Consider the following 17,756-nt stretch of genomic DNA (forward strand, 5'->3'; position numbering starts at 1 on the left):
ACTTTTAAACAGCTTTCACTAATAGACGGAGTGATTTATGAGGAATTTTTAGGTCTTGTGTAAATTTGCTGAAATTTGTTATTAATTATAGAAGTTGTCGAAAACTACACACACACTACACTACACTCGGCTTAGTAGCCGACTTGACTACATGTTAAAAAATTAAGTGTATAAAATAAAATGCTTAAATTGATTGATATGACACTTAATATATCTAGTAGACCACACATTTATATGTTTAAGCAGCAGTTTTATTACCACGAAAAGAGGGTAAATATAGAAATATGGCAACGCTTGAGAATCGTTTGGCGCGCGCGCGAAATAACCCCTCAAATCATGATGGCGATCGTTCAGGAAGCGCGCCTCGCGTACGTCTGAATCATTGAATACGCGTATTACAACATTCCCCCGTTATAAATAAATTACTGGTGTGTCAATAATGTTATAGTTTTAGTGCTAAAATCCGGTGGGTATTTCTGTGTGCCAGTGCGTCATTATTGTGTTGCATGAGTGATCCCAATGGGGTGCTGGGTAGTGCGCGGGATGATGGACGCCGTACGCCGGCCAGCACCGAACAGCTAACGTTAGTATTTCTGCATATATACGGAGAAACGAGGTTTTAGTTAATTAAAACGACGTGCTTACTTAAAGTAAATTATTTATACGCGTTATAATTCACTTCACTTCACTTTACACTCCAGAGGGTTCTATGAGGTCTACCACACCTTCAGTGAGAAATTTATGCGACATTCTGCGTAATTATGATATTGTAATTCGATTTTTTATATTGTATGTGCCTATATCATGTATATCATTCATTATCAAACCTATATTCAATACTTCGTATAATAAAATATATAAAGTAGAAATTTATTTAATTTAATAAAAAGGACACAATAAATATACATGCATATGTACTAAAATATCGTACTGATAAATAATAATAATAAAAATATATGTATGTATAGATTTTAATTAATGTATTACTAATTGTGACGTGGTCTGTGTAGTTTGTGAGTGTGTCGTAATGATTTTTTTGGCAAAATTAACTCAAAGTCAAACTCAGATTTGAAAGTTTTCAAAACGCAGATTAATTTTATGTTTTTTTAAATATTGTCGATATTTTTCTAGAATTACCATTTCAAAAATATAAATTATCAATTCTATCTATAAAATGATAAATTTAAACCGAATTTATTGCTGAATAACAATATACGCCATTAATAATATAATAAATAAAATTTGACATTATTTTTTCTTTGTGTTCATTATGACATCTGCTAGTCGAATTACCGCTTCCACCAAATGAGAAATATATTTAAATAAAAATATATTTAGTACATTCAGATACTTTTTGATTTATAAAAAATCAGTTTAATAAAAATACAGTCAACAGAATCAAAGCCATGAAACTAATGCATATTTTATAAGACTTTTAGTCCCATGAATCGAAAACTAGCAACGAAATATGAATGTGTAAATAAAAAAAACAAAAAGGAAAGGCCGGTCGTTATCATTGCGATTATTTTATCCATAATATGTATCAGTTGTATATGTTTTAGAGCTGCGATGGCCCAGTGGTTAGTACACATATTTTCAATCGAAAAACGTCGTACATGTGATATTGAAATGTCTTGAAAGAGATGTCAAATAACACACGCATTTTTAAATCTATCAATCTTCTTAGAAACAGCGTTGTGAACAATCTTCGTCTTAAGAATCGACGAGGTCTTTAACTGACTACTTACTTTTTGTGTAAGTTTTTGTGTGAGTTTAACTTGGTAGTAGGGCTTTGTTCAAGCCTGCCTGGGAAGTTGCCACCCATTCATCATATATATTCTAATGCCAAGCAGCAATACTTAGTATTATTGTGTTTCGGTTTGAAGGGTGGGTGAGGCAGCTTAACTGCAGGCATAAGGGACATTATACATATATTAGCTCCCAAGGCTATTGGCGCATTGGTGTGATGTAAGGGCAGGTTAATATTTCTAACAGTCCCCATGTCTACGGGCAGTGGTGACCACTTACCATCAGATGGACAATTTGCCCACCCGTTTACCTATTTCATAAAAAAAGAAACAACATTACATTATTTTTATGTAAATAAAATTATACAACAAGTCCAAATCAACGTACCAAAGTATATGACGATGTAGTTTTGTTTTGGTATCGTATATTTTTTTATTATTATATATTTTACGTATCATGTAACGATTAACTCATCATCGTTATTATTCGCATGCCCTTTACTCCTTCATTTGGGGTCGATGTTGTAAGTAAACTGCATAAAATGAAATTACGTTTACACTAAAGTAATTACTTGTTAGAATGACTTTGTAATCGTTTTACGCTCGTTAAATGTTTATAAGTACCGTGCCCGTGAGTACTATTATGATCCAGTGATTAAAAGACGTGAATCTTAATCGATTATTTCGTGTCTAAATCCGGGAAAACCACTGAATTTTCATTGTTTTTTATGGCATTGGTTGGCGGACGAGCATATAGGCCACCTGATGGTACGTGGTCACCACTATATATAGACAAAGGCGCTGTAAGAAATATTAACCATTCCTTACATCACCTATGCGCCACCAACCTTGAGAACTAAGATGTTATGTCCCTTGTGCCTGTGATTACACTGGCTCACTCACCCTTCTAACCGGAACACAACAATACAGAGTACTGTTATTTGGCGGTAGAATATCTGATGAGTGGGTGGTACCTACCCAGACGGGCTTGTACAAAGCCCTACCACCGAGTAATGCTCGTTGGCAAGAAAAAAATTGTGAGGAAAGCAGCTCGTGTCAGATGAAAATCTGCCACACGTGTATTCTCACAGTAGCTTGCTGGAATGAGCTTATTATATATACAGACTGTTACTTTTTTGCGTACTATGTTGTAGTTTCTTTTTTATTAATTTTATTGAATATACGCCAAGGGCAATATTCGCATGTAACGCTCAGAGACAAGCTCTACATCAATGAATACGTCAAGACGAATTCCGTCACTGCTGTGCACTGTAACATATGCTCATTGTGGAATTTATATTTGTCACAATACATTTCAATACTCTTAATGCTCACTGTATTTAATAATTAAATAGAACGTCAGCGCTCAAAGCTCATTTTATTCTGAAGAGAGCTTAAAGAGTCCGTGGTTCTTGTGTTAACACAATAAAACTGATCAATAATTTGGATATACTAATTTGTTGTTTGTGTTATTTGGGTAGCGTATCGGATTATTCTGGTGGGCCTTGATATCTGTCCCTAACTGGCAACACCCATGACCTGTTAGCATGAAAAATATACAGCCATGTGTAAAGCCAGCCTGCAAGTATGGGGAATTTTGATGAATTCTTAATTCAATTGTAATTGGTCCTCGCACTGACTTATTGACTCTTTAAAATACAATACATAAGTCAGAGACAGTGAGATAACTGATAGTTCGTAATTCTCAAATAATTGCTTTAGAAGCGAGCTAAATGGACACGCCTGAAACAGTGCTCTCTTTTTTCGATTTACATGCTTTACGATCGGCATGGCTTGGCACGCGTTTGTTCATGCGGCTAGAGGGTGCAAGGAATCCATATATCTTGATCCATTAGCTAATTCATCGATTCGACGATGCAGGGTTTCATCACTTATATAAAAAGCTTATTCGGCTTCCAAACCCTACTTTTAACACTGTCCGTGTAATCTTGTTTCAAGTTCTTTATAATAGTCTAATCTACATCAAGGCTTAATTTGATTCTATAAATAAATACTGGATTATATACTTATACAATGTTGCCATTTTATTGCCACGTGTTCCCTAAAATTGTTACACTGATTTAACGTCAGTGACAAATATGTTGATGGTGTTATTAAAAGATTATACACATGGTTATGATGGACATATACTCAATACGTCAGATTGTCGTATATTTTTACACTTCCGATATTCTTGGTATGGGCAACTTTGTTTGTTTTCTGTCTAAGTTTACATTGGTTTTGGTGATAATGATGTTTTGTTCCAGTAGCGTAGTTGTACTGTTGTTATACAGACCTTCTTTTGTTTTCGCTTTTACATTTGGCGTGTCCAAGAACACGTATGTGTATTGGCTTCACGAAAGATCAGCGTTGTGTTCAAAAGGCATAATATGCTGAAGACCATTTTGGGTATCAAATCTCAAATAGTTATTTAAAATGTTTATCTGAACTTTATTTATTAGTAATTAGTTTTTTTTTTCTAAACTTTTTCTCTTTCTTTTTATTCGCTATCCTTAACACCTTTTTCCTTTTATTTTAAGAGAAAGGTATAGCTATTACTTAGAAGATTAATAATGATAATAAATATTTTGATATTTGCATTGTGCTTTATTAGAACAATCCAAAACATACCGCACACATATGGTTGCAATAAGAGAGACAGATAAAGAAAGTAAATTGAAAAATTTTACTACCCGTAAGAAAAACGAATCGTTTTTTGAATGTAGTGACCGAGCTAAAGGAAAAGGTCAAAAAGAGCGATTGATATGTTAAAGCGCATTCTGTATTCAGTATAATAAAAGTCCAACGACTTTATATTTTATTTGGAAGAAGTGGACCCTTTTACTTCTCTCAAATTTTCCTTTATTATTGTTGTACTAAAAATAACCATATTCATCTATTTCTATATGTGTAGGTGAGACAGTTTATCACGCTGGTTCGTTACGTACTGCCTACTGCTAATGCCAAGGCTTTGCTTGCGTACATAAATGATAAAGCTAACTCAATTCCACTGACTCCACTTGAATAGGGCGTTTATGTTGAAAAACTACACGAACACTGTCTTCCTTCCTTTATAATTTTATCGTGATTGGAAATTGTATCTGCAAACGTTCGCGAATTGATACTCATTGATTTTATTGCTTGATTGATTGTTACAAAAAATAGTTATCGATTTTTTTCATAATTAATCTTAAAAATATAATTACTATAAATTGATGAATATTTTTTTTATTTTTTATTTTATTATTATTAATTACTTAAAGTTAATCTTGACTAATATTATAAACGCGAAAGTGAGTTTGTTTGTTATGAATTATGATACATCTTAAATACGCAACCGGTCATCATGACATTATCAGGTGGAGAGAAGAACATAGTGTACCATACACCCAACTTCACATACGGGCGTAGCTGGGGGTGGAAACTAGTATCGTAATAATTACGTTGTGAGTGCTCATTCATAATACATTTTATCAAATGCGTATCGTTATCAGTTCGCAGTGTATATACATATATAGTTGTGTGTATGAAATTTTAGTGTTTATTATTAATTTTATGTATTTTAATTATAATATGTGTTGTGACTATGTACAATATAAATAATTATGACCGTTTCTTTATGTTCAATAAAATGAAACGACTGCGTTGCTATTACGATATTTGATTGGAGGCAATTCTCTGCAAATTACTTTTTCAACGAACAATATTAAATTACTTTTCCTATTAGCCGTGTAATCAAGTAATTCGATGTATTGATAAGTGTATTTCAGCTCTGAAACATAATTACCTGAATAGCAATGATACGAAGGTGATAATTTTTGTTTGAGACTGTTTCGTGCTAATTTTATGTTTTTTTTAAGATTTTAACTCAATTATGTATTTCAAAAGGATGTTTATTAAAAAGGTCAACGTATATGTGCAATGTTTATTATTAGTTTTTAAGATTATCTTAAGAGGAAATGATGATACCTATGACATCAATAACAAAAAAGGCAAAGATAAGTACAGAGAAAGCAGAAATATATGTAATTAAATCTATTATTAACGAACATCTTAGCAATTTTCTTCGTAAAATGTGGCGCTATGTTCACGCCTTGAATGCCTGTGGGTTGTGTAACTGCGCCAAAACGAATCTGAATCGTGTTTGATGGATGTTCGCACCTCGTTCTCAGTTTGAAGTCGGTATTTGTATCTACGTTAAAGGCAAATTTCACACGCTCACTGTAAAAGCAGTACTAAGCTTTTTTTTTTTTAATAAGTTTCAAGTTAAATATTTGGATCACGGTTATAATAGAAGCTAATTCAGAGTCGATGCTAGTAGTTTGCGTTTAATAAAATTATGAAGGAATGAGTATTAGAACGAAAAAAATGTTTACTCTATCTTCACGAGAAAATCGCTGTGTGCACACCATTAAAGCCATGAGAGCAAGGCATGCCTTATGACGACTAGTCTAATTGAAATGTAATAAAAGATTGTTTTATTTATTTTATTATTAGGAGAAGGTGTATTATACTGTTACAAACCTACCTCCTACCACATCATAAAGATAAATACATTCGAATGATAAAAACAAGTGTATAATGTAACGGCATTCATAGACTTTTTAAAATTGCCATTACACAAATTTAAACCTCAACTTTCCGTCCAATGACCGTAAAACAGCTCTAGATAATCCTACATTTAAATAAAGTACATTTTAATCAGTTTCGTTTTAACGTCTTCGAGTTTCTAATTGACTCTATAAGTATTTAGTATCGGTAATGATCTCATAATATAATAAATGTAGTAAATTCACTATAGTCACACTATAGGAAGCGATAATTTAAAACCATTTAGTGCTCAATGACAAACTCAATTATTCTTGGGCAGGTCCAGCGACATTCAAGTTCCTTCATGTGCAATGTAGAAGCTTCTATGTAATAATATTCTTCGAAGTCTTTGTATGTTGTGGAGAGTTCGTATGAATTTTATTGAATTTTGTCACCGCTGGCTCCCAGCCAAACCTGCTGACGTCGTTTAACGTCATAATATTACGTTAGATATACGTATATTATGCCATCGTATATATATTTTACCTTTTAGTCAAATTGTTGTTTTGATTTATCTTGAACATTTATAGCGACGGATGAATTTAATAATGATTTCATACAGTATATACCTAAGTAGTTGATATACGCGAGTTCAAAGCGAATTATCATTGAATATAGTCGTAGATGCTACTAGTACTTTTCCAACTAGGGTAATGTGTTTATCTTGTTTATGTAATTGTATGTTTCCACAAAGAGTCGGGCGAGAATACAATCGTTGAAATATTCCTAGTTTTTCTGACGTCAAGTGTTCGATGGTATTTGTTTAACTCTAACGTTTTATATAATAATATATTTTTTGATTATTCTCGGTCGTGTAGACATTCTGAACGGTTAAAATTTCTTATATTAATCTACGTAAATAAATTTATTTCATCATAATAATGCTCAGCCAAGATCGATCATATTTTTTTTAAATTGGAACATAATGACTACTTCGGTTGTCCTGTTTGTTCTGGCAGCTGACTTATATTTGTATGTCTTACTCCGAGATTCTTGATTCAAGTCACATGTTTGGCGAATATAGTGTCGCGAAGTTTTTTTTATATATTATAGGTGGCAAACGAGCAGGAAACTCATCTAATGCAAAGTGACTACCACCGCCGATGGATATCTGCAACACTGGGGGGCTTGCAGGTGCGTTGCCAGCATTTAAAAAATGAGTACGTTCTTTTCTTGAAGGTTTCCAAGTCGTATAGGTTCGGAAAGATCGCCGGCAAAAGCTGGTTTCACAGAGTGCTTGTGCGAGGTGCTTAGAAAATGGCATAGAAATTGCGCTGTTGTGGATTTTCGGACATCTAGGTGGTTCGGGTAGAACTTAAATTGAGAGTGTTTACTCATGCTTTGGAAAGCCCTCAAAGCTGTTCTGTGGCTGAATTCTTTCTGGTCGTGTCGTGTCGTCAGATTGTCGTCCCATTAGATTATGAAGCTGAGGAAAAGGATTGCACATAGAGATGTGCTCGGGTTTCAAAATAGGCCAGGCCATACACAATAATTTTTATCCTTTTGTACTAACTATCTATATCTATTAATATCTATTTTACTTCACGATATAACCGACTTCAAATTCTATGCCAAGAATTATGAAAACAAGCTAATTATATTTATTCAAGTAAGAAAAATAGGCATATTACAGAAATAACCACTGTGAACACATGCATGATTGGTTGAATATGAAAATTGTGCCCAAAAAATATATATGTACATGTACTTATGTACGTGCGTGAGAAATTCTACTTCTTCACCATAACTAAATAAAGTTTATAATTGCATGCGAGAGATAATCTACTTGTTAACAATATAATAGTAATTTTTATTATGATACATATAATATTAAATGTTCATAATTTTATATGGTAAAATAAACATTACAAAAAAAGATATGGTGTGAATTTGCTGTCTATTTCGAGCGACTTGCCACTTAATCGGTGTTTTGGCGAGCGACTTCATCATGTAGTTCATGTCACCCTGTGACGTCATAAAAATTAACTCTTATATTTTTTTCATAACACGTACAATCTCACGTAAAATCTTGCGGTTTTCACGCTCGTATACTGTATCATACGTTAGTATCGCTAATAAATTGTATGGATAGCTAGATATTCATTATTGAAACAAGATTTACTTTAGTTTGAACATCTCAATGTTTTATAAGTTTATAATAAAGTGCAATTGATTACACAGTATTTTTTTTAAATTAAAATAATTCAAATCAGCCAGTTGTCAAGCAAACGTAGTCCAATAGACTGATCGATACAGTGCGCATCCTCGTGGCCTCCTTCGATGTGGGAAAGCCAAGAGTCGTCATACTTTTTTCGATATAATACTCAATTTCCAAAACATATCTAGACTTTATTTTATATATTATATTTGGATATTTTGCCGGTCAGCTAGCAATCATTTTTATTATTTAAAATTCATGATCAGACGAATATCATATCAAACTGACTCAATGATCCCCCGAAATCCGTCCCAAGATTACATTGAGCGTTTTTAATAATTTGAAAACTTCATTCTTTATATGTAATGTCTCTATGAATATCGCATGGGCTATAGAAATATCAACGATAGGTACGCTTATTAAAATATCCTTTATCTAAAAGAAATTTGAACCCAAACATCTTACTGCATAATTAAATTTCATATGTAACGTAAGATCCATAAAATACCCGAGACACTGGGTTAGGAGCGTGGGCCGTTTGCCAATACTTGTTTGTTCAGACCCAGTTTATTGACGCCGCTGTGTCTACGCCTTTTAAGGTCAGAGCGACGCCTTTAAACTAGGTAATTTAACGAGTTATAACCTTAGTTAAGAGCATTATCTTTTATATTTGTAAAAGATATTGCATAAGAGTTCCTTTAGATCACCTAACGCAGTGAGCGTGTTATGAAAAAGATAATATAAAAATTTGTAGTAAAATTGAACGTTTTGTAAACATATTATATAATGTACATATTTGTATATTAATTAAAAACGGAATGTACAATGTTATATGATATTATGTTGACATGGCCCAGTGGTTAGAACGCGTGCATCTTAACCGATGATTTCGGGTCGTTTCAGTCGAGCACCACTGAATTTTCATGTGCTTAATTTGTGTTTATAATTCATCTCATGCTCGGCGGTAAAGGAAAACACCGTGAGGAAACCTGCATGTGTCTAATTTCAAAGAAATTCTGCCACATGTGTATTCTACCAACCCGCATTGGAGCAGCGTGGTGGAATATGCTCCAAACCTTCTCCTCAAAGGGGGTCTTTAGCCCAGCAGTGGGAAATTTGCAGGCTACTAATGTATTATAATACAATTTTCATGTTAAACAATCAATGTATAAGTACAAGAGAAGTGCTAAACATAAATAGTATCTATTGAAGCTGTATGAACATAATGATGGTGCTATAATGATGACCGTTCTAGCCCATTCCGGGGCCTAGAGCACACAAGAATATGGACCCTGATGAAATCAGCAGTCATCTTTTTTCGATACCCATTACTTTTAAAATAAAACTTGAAAATGACAAAAAATATTGTTATTAAACTTATATAGTCGAAAAAATAAGATTTAATATTATGTGTTTTTATTTAATATGTTGCGACTATTTTTTGGTGAGCTATATTGATCTAAAATACAAAACAACTTAGAGTATAAGCGAATATGTCTGCCTTTCGGGGTATGTGCTCTATAATAATAGCCCTTACGGTATGTAGATGGTTAAATATATATGAGTGTTGAGTCGTGTACCTTCTTATGATAGGGTATGATTTGAAAACGTCGTAACGATATAGCCTTGTTCTTTAGTTTAAACTTATGATGACCTTTTATATGAAAAATATTTTCACCGTTTAGTTGAACTATTTTGGTGATTTAATTATTTCAGGATCGTTATATCTGTTGGAAATATAATATCGTCACAAAAAATATTCTGGGCATTCAAATAATCGGTTATTTTCTTTATTCGTTAAATATACTGTAACTGCAAAAATACTGGTTTTTAATTCATTAGCTTCACATTTTTGTGTTTTTGGGTAGATATTTATTTCAATTTACCTTAAAGATGATTTAGCTCTACTTTAATATTTTGAGTAACGGTTTATTACAAAATATCCGATCTTTGCTATCTGACCCCCCTAAACTATGGGCGAACCAGTAACGGTAATCATTATTATAATAAATATTTTAGTAATATTTCAATCAACATTTTCCATCAAATATTTATGATAAGATTTGGGGTCGATGGCTTATGCGTAAAACAAAGCAAGGAAAATTCGGACTAAGTAATAGAAATACCTAGAACGTGGTAAGTACTATTTGGTGTTACAGATTACCCGAATACTAATTATTATGTAGCTTGAAAGAAATATGAAACGTATTTTTTTAAATTAGAGGTTTATCAGCTTACTTTAGTTATAAAAATGGCGCCCAATGTGGGGTTACTTTTTTTACAAATCATTTGATCATTTCATTCTTCTTTGTGTACTCATATCGTACGTACCAAATTTTATACTATTTTGAAATGAATTTCTTTAGTTAAAATAATTTGTATAAAGCTTCAAAGCGCATCTTTTCATCCAGTCAAACATCTCATTTATTTATTTAACAACTTACTGTACGAGATTTTTCCATCAAAGGAATTTACGTACTTTTTAATGATACAGGACTTTTAATACAAGCAAGTTTGTTTATTGGAAAGATAATTAAGGGAAACCGTTGAACTTGAATTCATAAACAAGAAAGTTTGTGTTTTAAACGTTATGAAGTGAAAATGACTAATATTTTATAATAATTCTTAAATTGAAAGTATTTTTAGTATTCTTTATTTTATTTATTAGTTGTTTATTACTTCCTTATTAGATTAAAAACCTCTAGTTTTATTGTTTTTTCATAATACGTGGTAACCATTGTTTACCAATATTAAGTTCTTTGGTCTTATGATACTATTTTTAATTGAATATAAGCTACTTTATTTTTCATTTCATAATAATCGAAATTTAAAGAAAAAATTTTTATAGCTATCGCCAGTTCGAAATAAAGGTTATACTGAGACGAGCTGATAAGAAACTCAGTTTGTTAATCTTTGTCAGCGATCATGTAATAATCGTAAAACAGTATAAATACATAAAACAACAGTACAAGGTCAACGAGGTAGGATCGTTCGTGTCGAGACATAATGCCCCTTCAGTGTTACAAATTCATTACGACGGCTAAAATCAATGAACTGTTGCGGAAATATCGATTAGCCGCATTTTCAGTTTTACTTAAAACAAGTTACCCTTAACTCGTAGGACGTCTGTGTAGCACCATCGGAACTGCACCAATTTTATCGCAACATTGTCTGTTTTATCGTATTTTGTTCTAGAACCTGCATTATAGGATCTATTCTACATACATTAAATGTCTCTGGTATAAATGGGAAAAAATCTGAAAAAGATGACGAAAGGACAGAGGGATTTAAAAGATGCCAAAATGATAGCGCGTACTTCATGATTGCTGACTTACGTATTCGGTTTAAAAATAGCACATTTCCGTTTGCATGCGACGCCTGACGGTCAAGTGTAGTCCATCCATAATTATCTAAGAGATCAGCGTTAAATAAATTTTGATGTGAAAGATCTCCTTCGTGGGTCAGACCTGGTCCTTAACGGCAAATGACATGACGTTCTCTTATCCGGACATGTTCTTTGCTGAATATATATATTTATTTTAATATCGAACTCATTAAAACGATGCTGACCATATAATCAGTTATTATTGATAATTGCTTAAATGGCAAGAAAATATTATATTTACTTAATATTTTTTCCAACCATGTGAAGCCCCGGCTTCCTGGGTCACTGATGTTCAAGAGAACATTCATTGAGAAGGTCAATTATTCTCATCGCAGACGAGACAGATAAACGAGCATCAAGTATACGGTAGACCTGGGTTATTTAGAACAAAGTCTAACTTTCCGGAATAGTAAACAATGATAAAATATTAGCAATAATTACGGGTAATTTAGTTGACCTTCAAGTCAATATATATCGAAGATTGTGTGTTTAAAGTCTGGCATACTCTAATGGGTTGTCTTGTCCTTATTTTGTTTTTAAATTGATGCTCGGAAAAACATCGTGTGGAATTCTGCATGGGTCGGATGGAAATATGCCGCATGTTTACGACCAATCTGCATTAGAGCGTAGAATAAGCTCCAAAACTTGGGAAGGGGAAATATGCAGGGCCGGATCTACCATATTGATTTTTGGGCTTCGGCCCAGGGCCTCGTGGAATTAAAGGGGCCCCAGCCAAGTCAAGTCAAAATCAAAAATAGACGACAATGAGTAAGAATCCATAACTTTATTAAATTAATTAGATCGCAAGGTTTGCAGCCCTGCGAGTCCTGCATTAATCAAACCCATTTGATTAATTTAATTTAAATCTACGTTCAGATATGTCTTAGGTGGGCCTCTAAGTAGTGTTACCCAGGGCCCCCTAAACTTACGGTCCGGCCCTAGAAATTTGGCCTACGATCAGCACTTACAGGCCTCGTTTCCTCACAGGACTGAAACATATACAGGTAAAAGACAATGTTAATTAGAGAGAGAGAGACAATAGTAGTTTATACAGTGACGTCATTTCATCATGTGTTTTATGAGTAGTTTTACGCCCCGCTTTACTTAGTTCATTAACCAGACACGTTTATCTTTCATTGGCCACCCTTAGGGTGAACGGTCGTAAATTATAAATGGCAGGCTATCGCTTCATGTATATATTTATATAGCTATTCGATCACAATGACCTCTTATACTCGCTGGTATATAACATTGTACGAATTTGTATGGCCAGCTCGTGTTTGTGTTAGGCAACCATGCATGTTCAAATATAGTTGTGTTACTGTATATGTATCGTAAATCTATCTATATTAACAAAATCGTAATTCTTTTCGTGCCAGTGTTATAAAATATTAGAAATATCGAGATGCCAAAGGAGATATTTTAATTCATTGTATAAGTTCTAGATAATTTGTAGCTGTGTCTAAAGGTTACGTAATCTCAGGATCTTACTTAAATGATAATAATGAATAATGATGACTTATAGTCCATCCCCTTGACTCTTTTAGTCACGGTGCACATCGTCATCGGAGTATAAGAAATAATGTAGGATATTTTACAGTTCTCAAGTAACGCACAAACACATAATTATCACGTTTGGAAGAAACTTTCAAACTACAGATGATTTTTAGGAAGAGTAGTCCAAAAACCTTTTTAAGCCCTGGAGTTTGAACCCTTGGACTCTGAAATCTATAACGTCACCACGAGACCAATGAGTTTAGCTCTGTGATGTCTTACTGTCGATGAAATTGTTTGTAGTTTATATTTTTTTAATAGTATCGCATGGTAAAATAATAGCTGAATGTAACAAAGCTATTTGATATTTCTGAAGGGGATGAAAAAATGTTTAACTATTCAAAGCCGACCCTCAAGTTTTCGCGTAGAGACGGCACTCGAAAAAAATCATTGTACGTGTAGTTTATTATTCAAACTCCTTGAATGTCTAAGAGCAAATGGTAAGTAGATTTATGCTAGTTTAGTAACTAGTTGTATGCTAGTGGTATGCTTGTTGTCTAACAGTTGTACATATTGTATGTATGATGACTATGATTACAGTTAAATTCTATTATAACATGAATGAAGTTTTAAATGTGTATATACTTTTAAACTATGTTAGTTAATATTCGAATGAATGAAATATGAAATAATAATTAATTTTTAATGTAATTGCCTGGTTTATGTTATGAATGAAGTCAATTTTAAGTGTTAATATTTTAATCATGAACTATGAAGTTTATTAACTTTTATATCCACGTAACCAACTAAAGTAAATTTAAAGACTGTAACTGTCGCAATTCGGTAGCAGGGTCTCTACTCATTTTATGGAGAGCTACCGCGTTACTCCAATGCGGATTGGTGATTGGATACGTCAGAATTTTATTCAACACATGTAACCTTCATGTGTTGAAACCTCTTTTGATTTTGTTTTTCGGTACCCACAAGGTTAATTTTAAACACAAATTAAGCACAAGTACTTAAATGAACTTGCGATTTTCGATCATGATCCACGTGTTCAATCTTCTGGAACATCTCAGCTCAAGCTGTTTGCTTTCAGAGGACATTTAAAAAAGCATAGAGTAGCCACGGTTCGCTTCCAGTTACGTCAATGTGATTCAATGTAGAACCGAACCCGCAGTTCGGCAACAAGGCGCGTGGATCGATAGGAAGTTAACCCACAAGGGTGTGTCGTGGGTGCGCCTCATTTGAGCGTCAAAGCGACTGATCATTATCATGCATTGCTAAAATCACATATTACTTTTTTTGACACGTCACGGCTTCTTCCGCGACATTTCAATCATTTTATTATTACAGTAGTCTATTTTTAAACAATGACTACCTTTTTAGATTCTTTATACTTAAATATAACTAACTTTAAAATAAGAATAACTGTATGTGTAAAATTTTGGCTGTATTGGAATAAATTACATAGTGGACATATGATAACATTTTCATTACAATCAATTTATAATACCTTGATTTTTTCATATTTAATTAAATCATTTTTACAAAATATGTAAAATGGCAGACCAAACCAGGATCAGTATTAGTATTCTGTAAGAAGTAATTCGAAATTCACCACAGAACACGAGCGTGATATGTAAGAATGGGATATGCGTCATTAACTATACAAAAATTATAAAATAATATACACGTACGGCATGTCACTAAGTCTGTCAACATTTCACGAGTGAGATACGAAGTGAATTCTTACAGAATCGCACAGCTGATTAATATTCCTATATTCAAATTGAATCATTTTTGTGGTATAGGTTTGTCCCGAGCATACAAATTGGTTTATTACGATATATATGTATATGTATGCCAAAATATCAAATTAATATCCAGGGCCGCAGGGGTAAAATCTGAAGCGAATAAACGATGGAAATATTCGTCTCATTCCAAATTACGTTTTTGTTCCATTTACAGTTGAACCCCTTGCTCCTTGGACCTTGGAGTAATAATGCAAAAAACCTTTAGTAAAGTATTCTTCGTCTTATTGCAACCATTGGCAACAGGAGGGCTGGTTAATTTTTTGCCCAGAAAGGAATTGGAATTGCGATTCTAGGGGAAAATTCTTTCTACTATTTCATGCGGTCATGATTTGTATTTTTATGTCTATAATATATGTAAAAAAAAACAAAGTCGCTTTACACCGTCGGTACACTTAGATCTTTTAAACTACGCAACAGAGTTTAATGCAGTTTCATTAATAAACAGTGTCAAAAGCAAGGTTTATACATATATATTTATATAAATAATAATTGCTCTTCAAATCTTGATCTCATGGTGTGGTGACAAAGACGCCAATATCTCGATTTCCCCATCATTTCGCAATTCTATGGTTTTGATCATAATATTTGTATACAAAAAAAATCACCATTTTCTGATTTAACATTTAGACTAAGGTATTGTGGCCTCGGATCAGAGAAAGTGGGGATAATTTTTAATGCATTTTAAATTGTAAATTTTGATAAAGTCTTATAAAGAAAAACAGCTAAGCTTCTTTCAACGGTTCCTCTCAAGTCAGTGTGTTTATTTTCTGAACCAGTCGTAATATTGGCTTTGATTAATTATTATCGATAAGAAAGTGTAATAAAGGAATTTGAATTTGGTTGAAAAATTAACCTTTTTATTTGAGTAAGGTCTATTTTTTTACTAATCTATGGTATAGGCTTTGTACCTATCGAATACCACAATTTATATACATATTTTATAATACTTTTTGTGGCATTATTTATCTTATTAATACGACATTTGACAATCGTATGTATCTGAAGTTGAATCCTCTAAAGTTTTGAGGCAATTCGCCTCTGGTATCGTTTTGCCTTTGGGAATAAGCATATGGCTGACCTTTCCGGTAAAATTATACTGACTGCTAAATTGACGTCAACACCATCAATAATATTATAATCGCTGGTCACGTGATCTGAATATTTATAAACTAATACTTTCCATAGAATTTATTTTCTTTAGACTCTGTAGGTAATCAGGTTAACATGATGAACAATAATGACGAATTCGATTTCCGTTCGATCTAGATATTTGAGCAGAGACACGCCTTCCGCAGCCTCTTCCGCATCTTGTTCGGTTCAAGACTCGTTGATTATTCTTTACGGGGTGAGAGTTATGTTTGTGATCTCATAGTACCACTCCTGCTCTTTGTCCCTCAAGTTTGCCAAAAATAGGAAGGTATTATCTCAGCCCGTGGGTGTTATAGGAGCCGACTAAGGAAAGTTTACTAAGCACAAGCATCCACATGCTTGCAAAGTGGGTTTGCTACGAACAAATGCATTCGTAAAGTGGTTTCGCATTAGTAAATCGGCCGTAAAAGTCTGACAAATGTTTTGTCATGGAGTCTACCCATATAAATAGAGTTGATAATTATAATGGTGCTAACTGAACTGCAACTTTATTAAGGTCTTTCAGGGTGTTATTCATATTGTAGGGGGTTATTATGTTAAATAAGTATTCGCTCTTTCAATACAAAATTATAATATTTACATTAAAGTTACGTAAATTATTTCAATGTAATTTATTTATAAATGGGCTGACAACAGGTGGTGTTCGTCGATTTACGTTTACACATTTATATAAGATCCAAATTAGAAACATGAATGTTTAAGTACACTTCGTATATATATTATATACAATGTATGTAAAATGTATAATGTTGAATAACACGAAAAAATATAACATATGTTTTTGTATTGAAAATATGTAAATGTTGCCAGTGACGAAAAAAATATTTAAGATGTATTTTATTATTTTATGAGAAAATACACCGCATCGAATTTCCCTTTCAACAAAAAAATTATGATCTGCATATCGGACACTTGGTTAGATATTTCTTTGATTATATTGGTGGACGGACAAATGGGTCACCTGATAGTAAGTGGTGTCCATCACCCATATACCATTTCTTACAGCTCCTTGGAGTACCTTGGGAACTAAGATGTCATGTCCCTTGTGTTACATTGGCGAAATCAGTGTTTAAATCGGAACACAGCAATAGTATTGCTGTTGGATGGTAGAATATCTAATGAGTCATTGGTACCTACATAGAATTTCTTGGACAAAGTCATTACCATTATAATATATATAATATTGGTATATAAGTTCACTATTGGTTACTCGTCATTGTTATGGTACTAATTATGTCATATGGCATCGAAAAATATTCAGTTTTTGAAGTGGAATTAAAAATACATATAATTCGATTCATGTGCTCAAAAAGCGGTCGAACTTCTTCATAAAATGAAATAATCTGCTTAAGCATAGGAATCTTTGATTCAACATCGTCCTGAGTTTCATATTAACACATCTCATATTTTTTATT

The 17,756-nt window shown here is 33.1% G+C and overlaps 1 protein-coding gene across 1 annotated transcript in view; it reads left to right on the top strand.

The window, feature by feature from the left end:
- The first annotated feature begins 346 nt into the window (after positions 1 to 346).
- The window catches only part of LOC125072023 (cholesterol transporter ABCA5-like), a 45,695-nt gene continuing 28,285 nt past the window's right edge, over positions 347 to 17,756 (top strand). Inside the window, exon 1 of the mRNA XM_047682493.1 lies at positions 347 to 583. Within this exon, the coding sequence (XP_047538449.1) occupies positions 507 to 583 (77 nt within the window). The 5' untranslated portion in view covers positions 347 to 506. The remainder of the gene's footprint in view (positions 584 to 17,756) is intronic.

This window comes from Vanessa atalanta, chromosome 20 (genome assembly GCF_905147765.1).
Source record: "Vanessa atalanta chromosome 20, ilVanAtal1.2, whole genome shotgun sequence".
NCBI lineage: Eukaryota > Metazoa > Arthropoda > Insecta > Lepidoptera > Nymphalidae > Vanessa > Vanessa atalanta.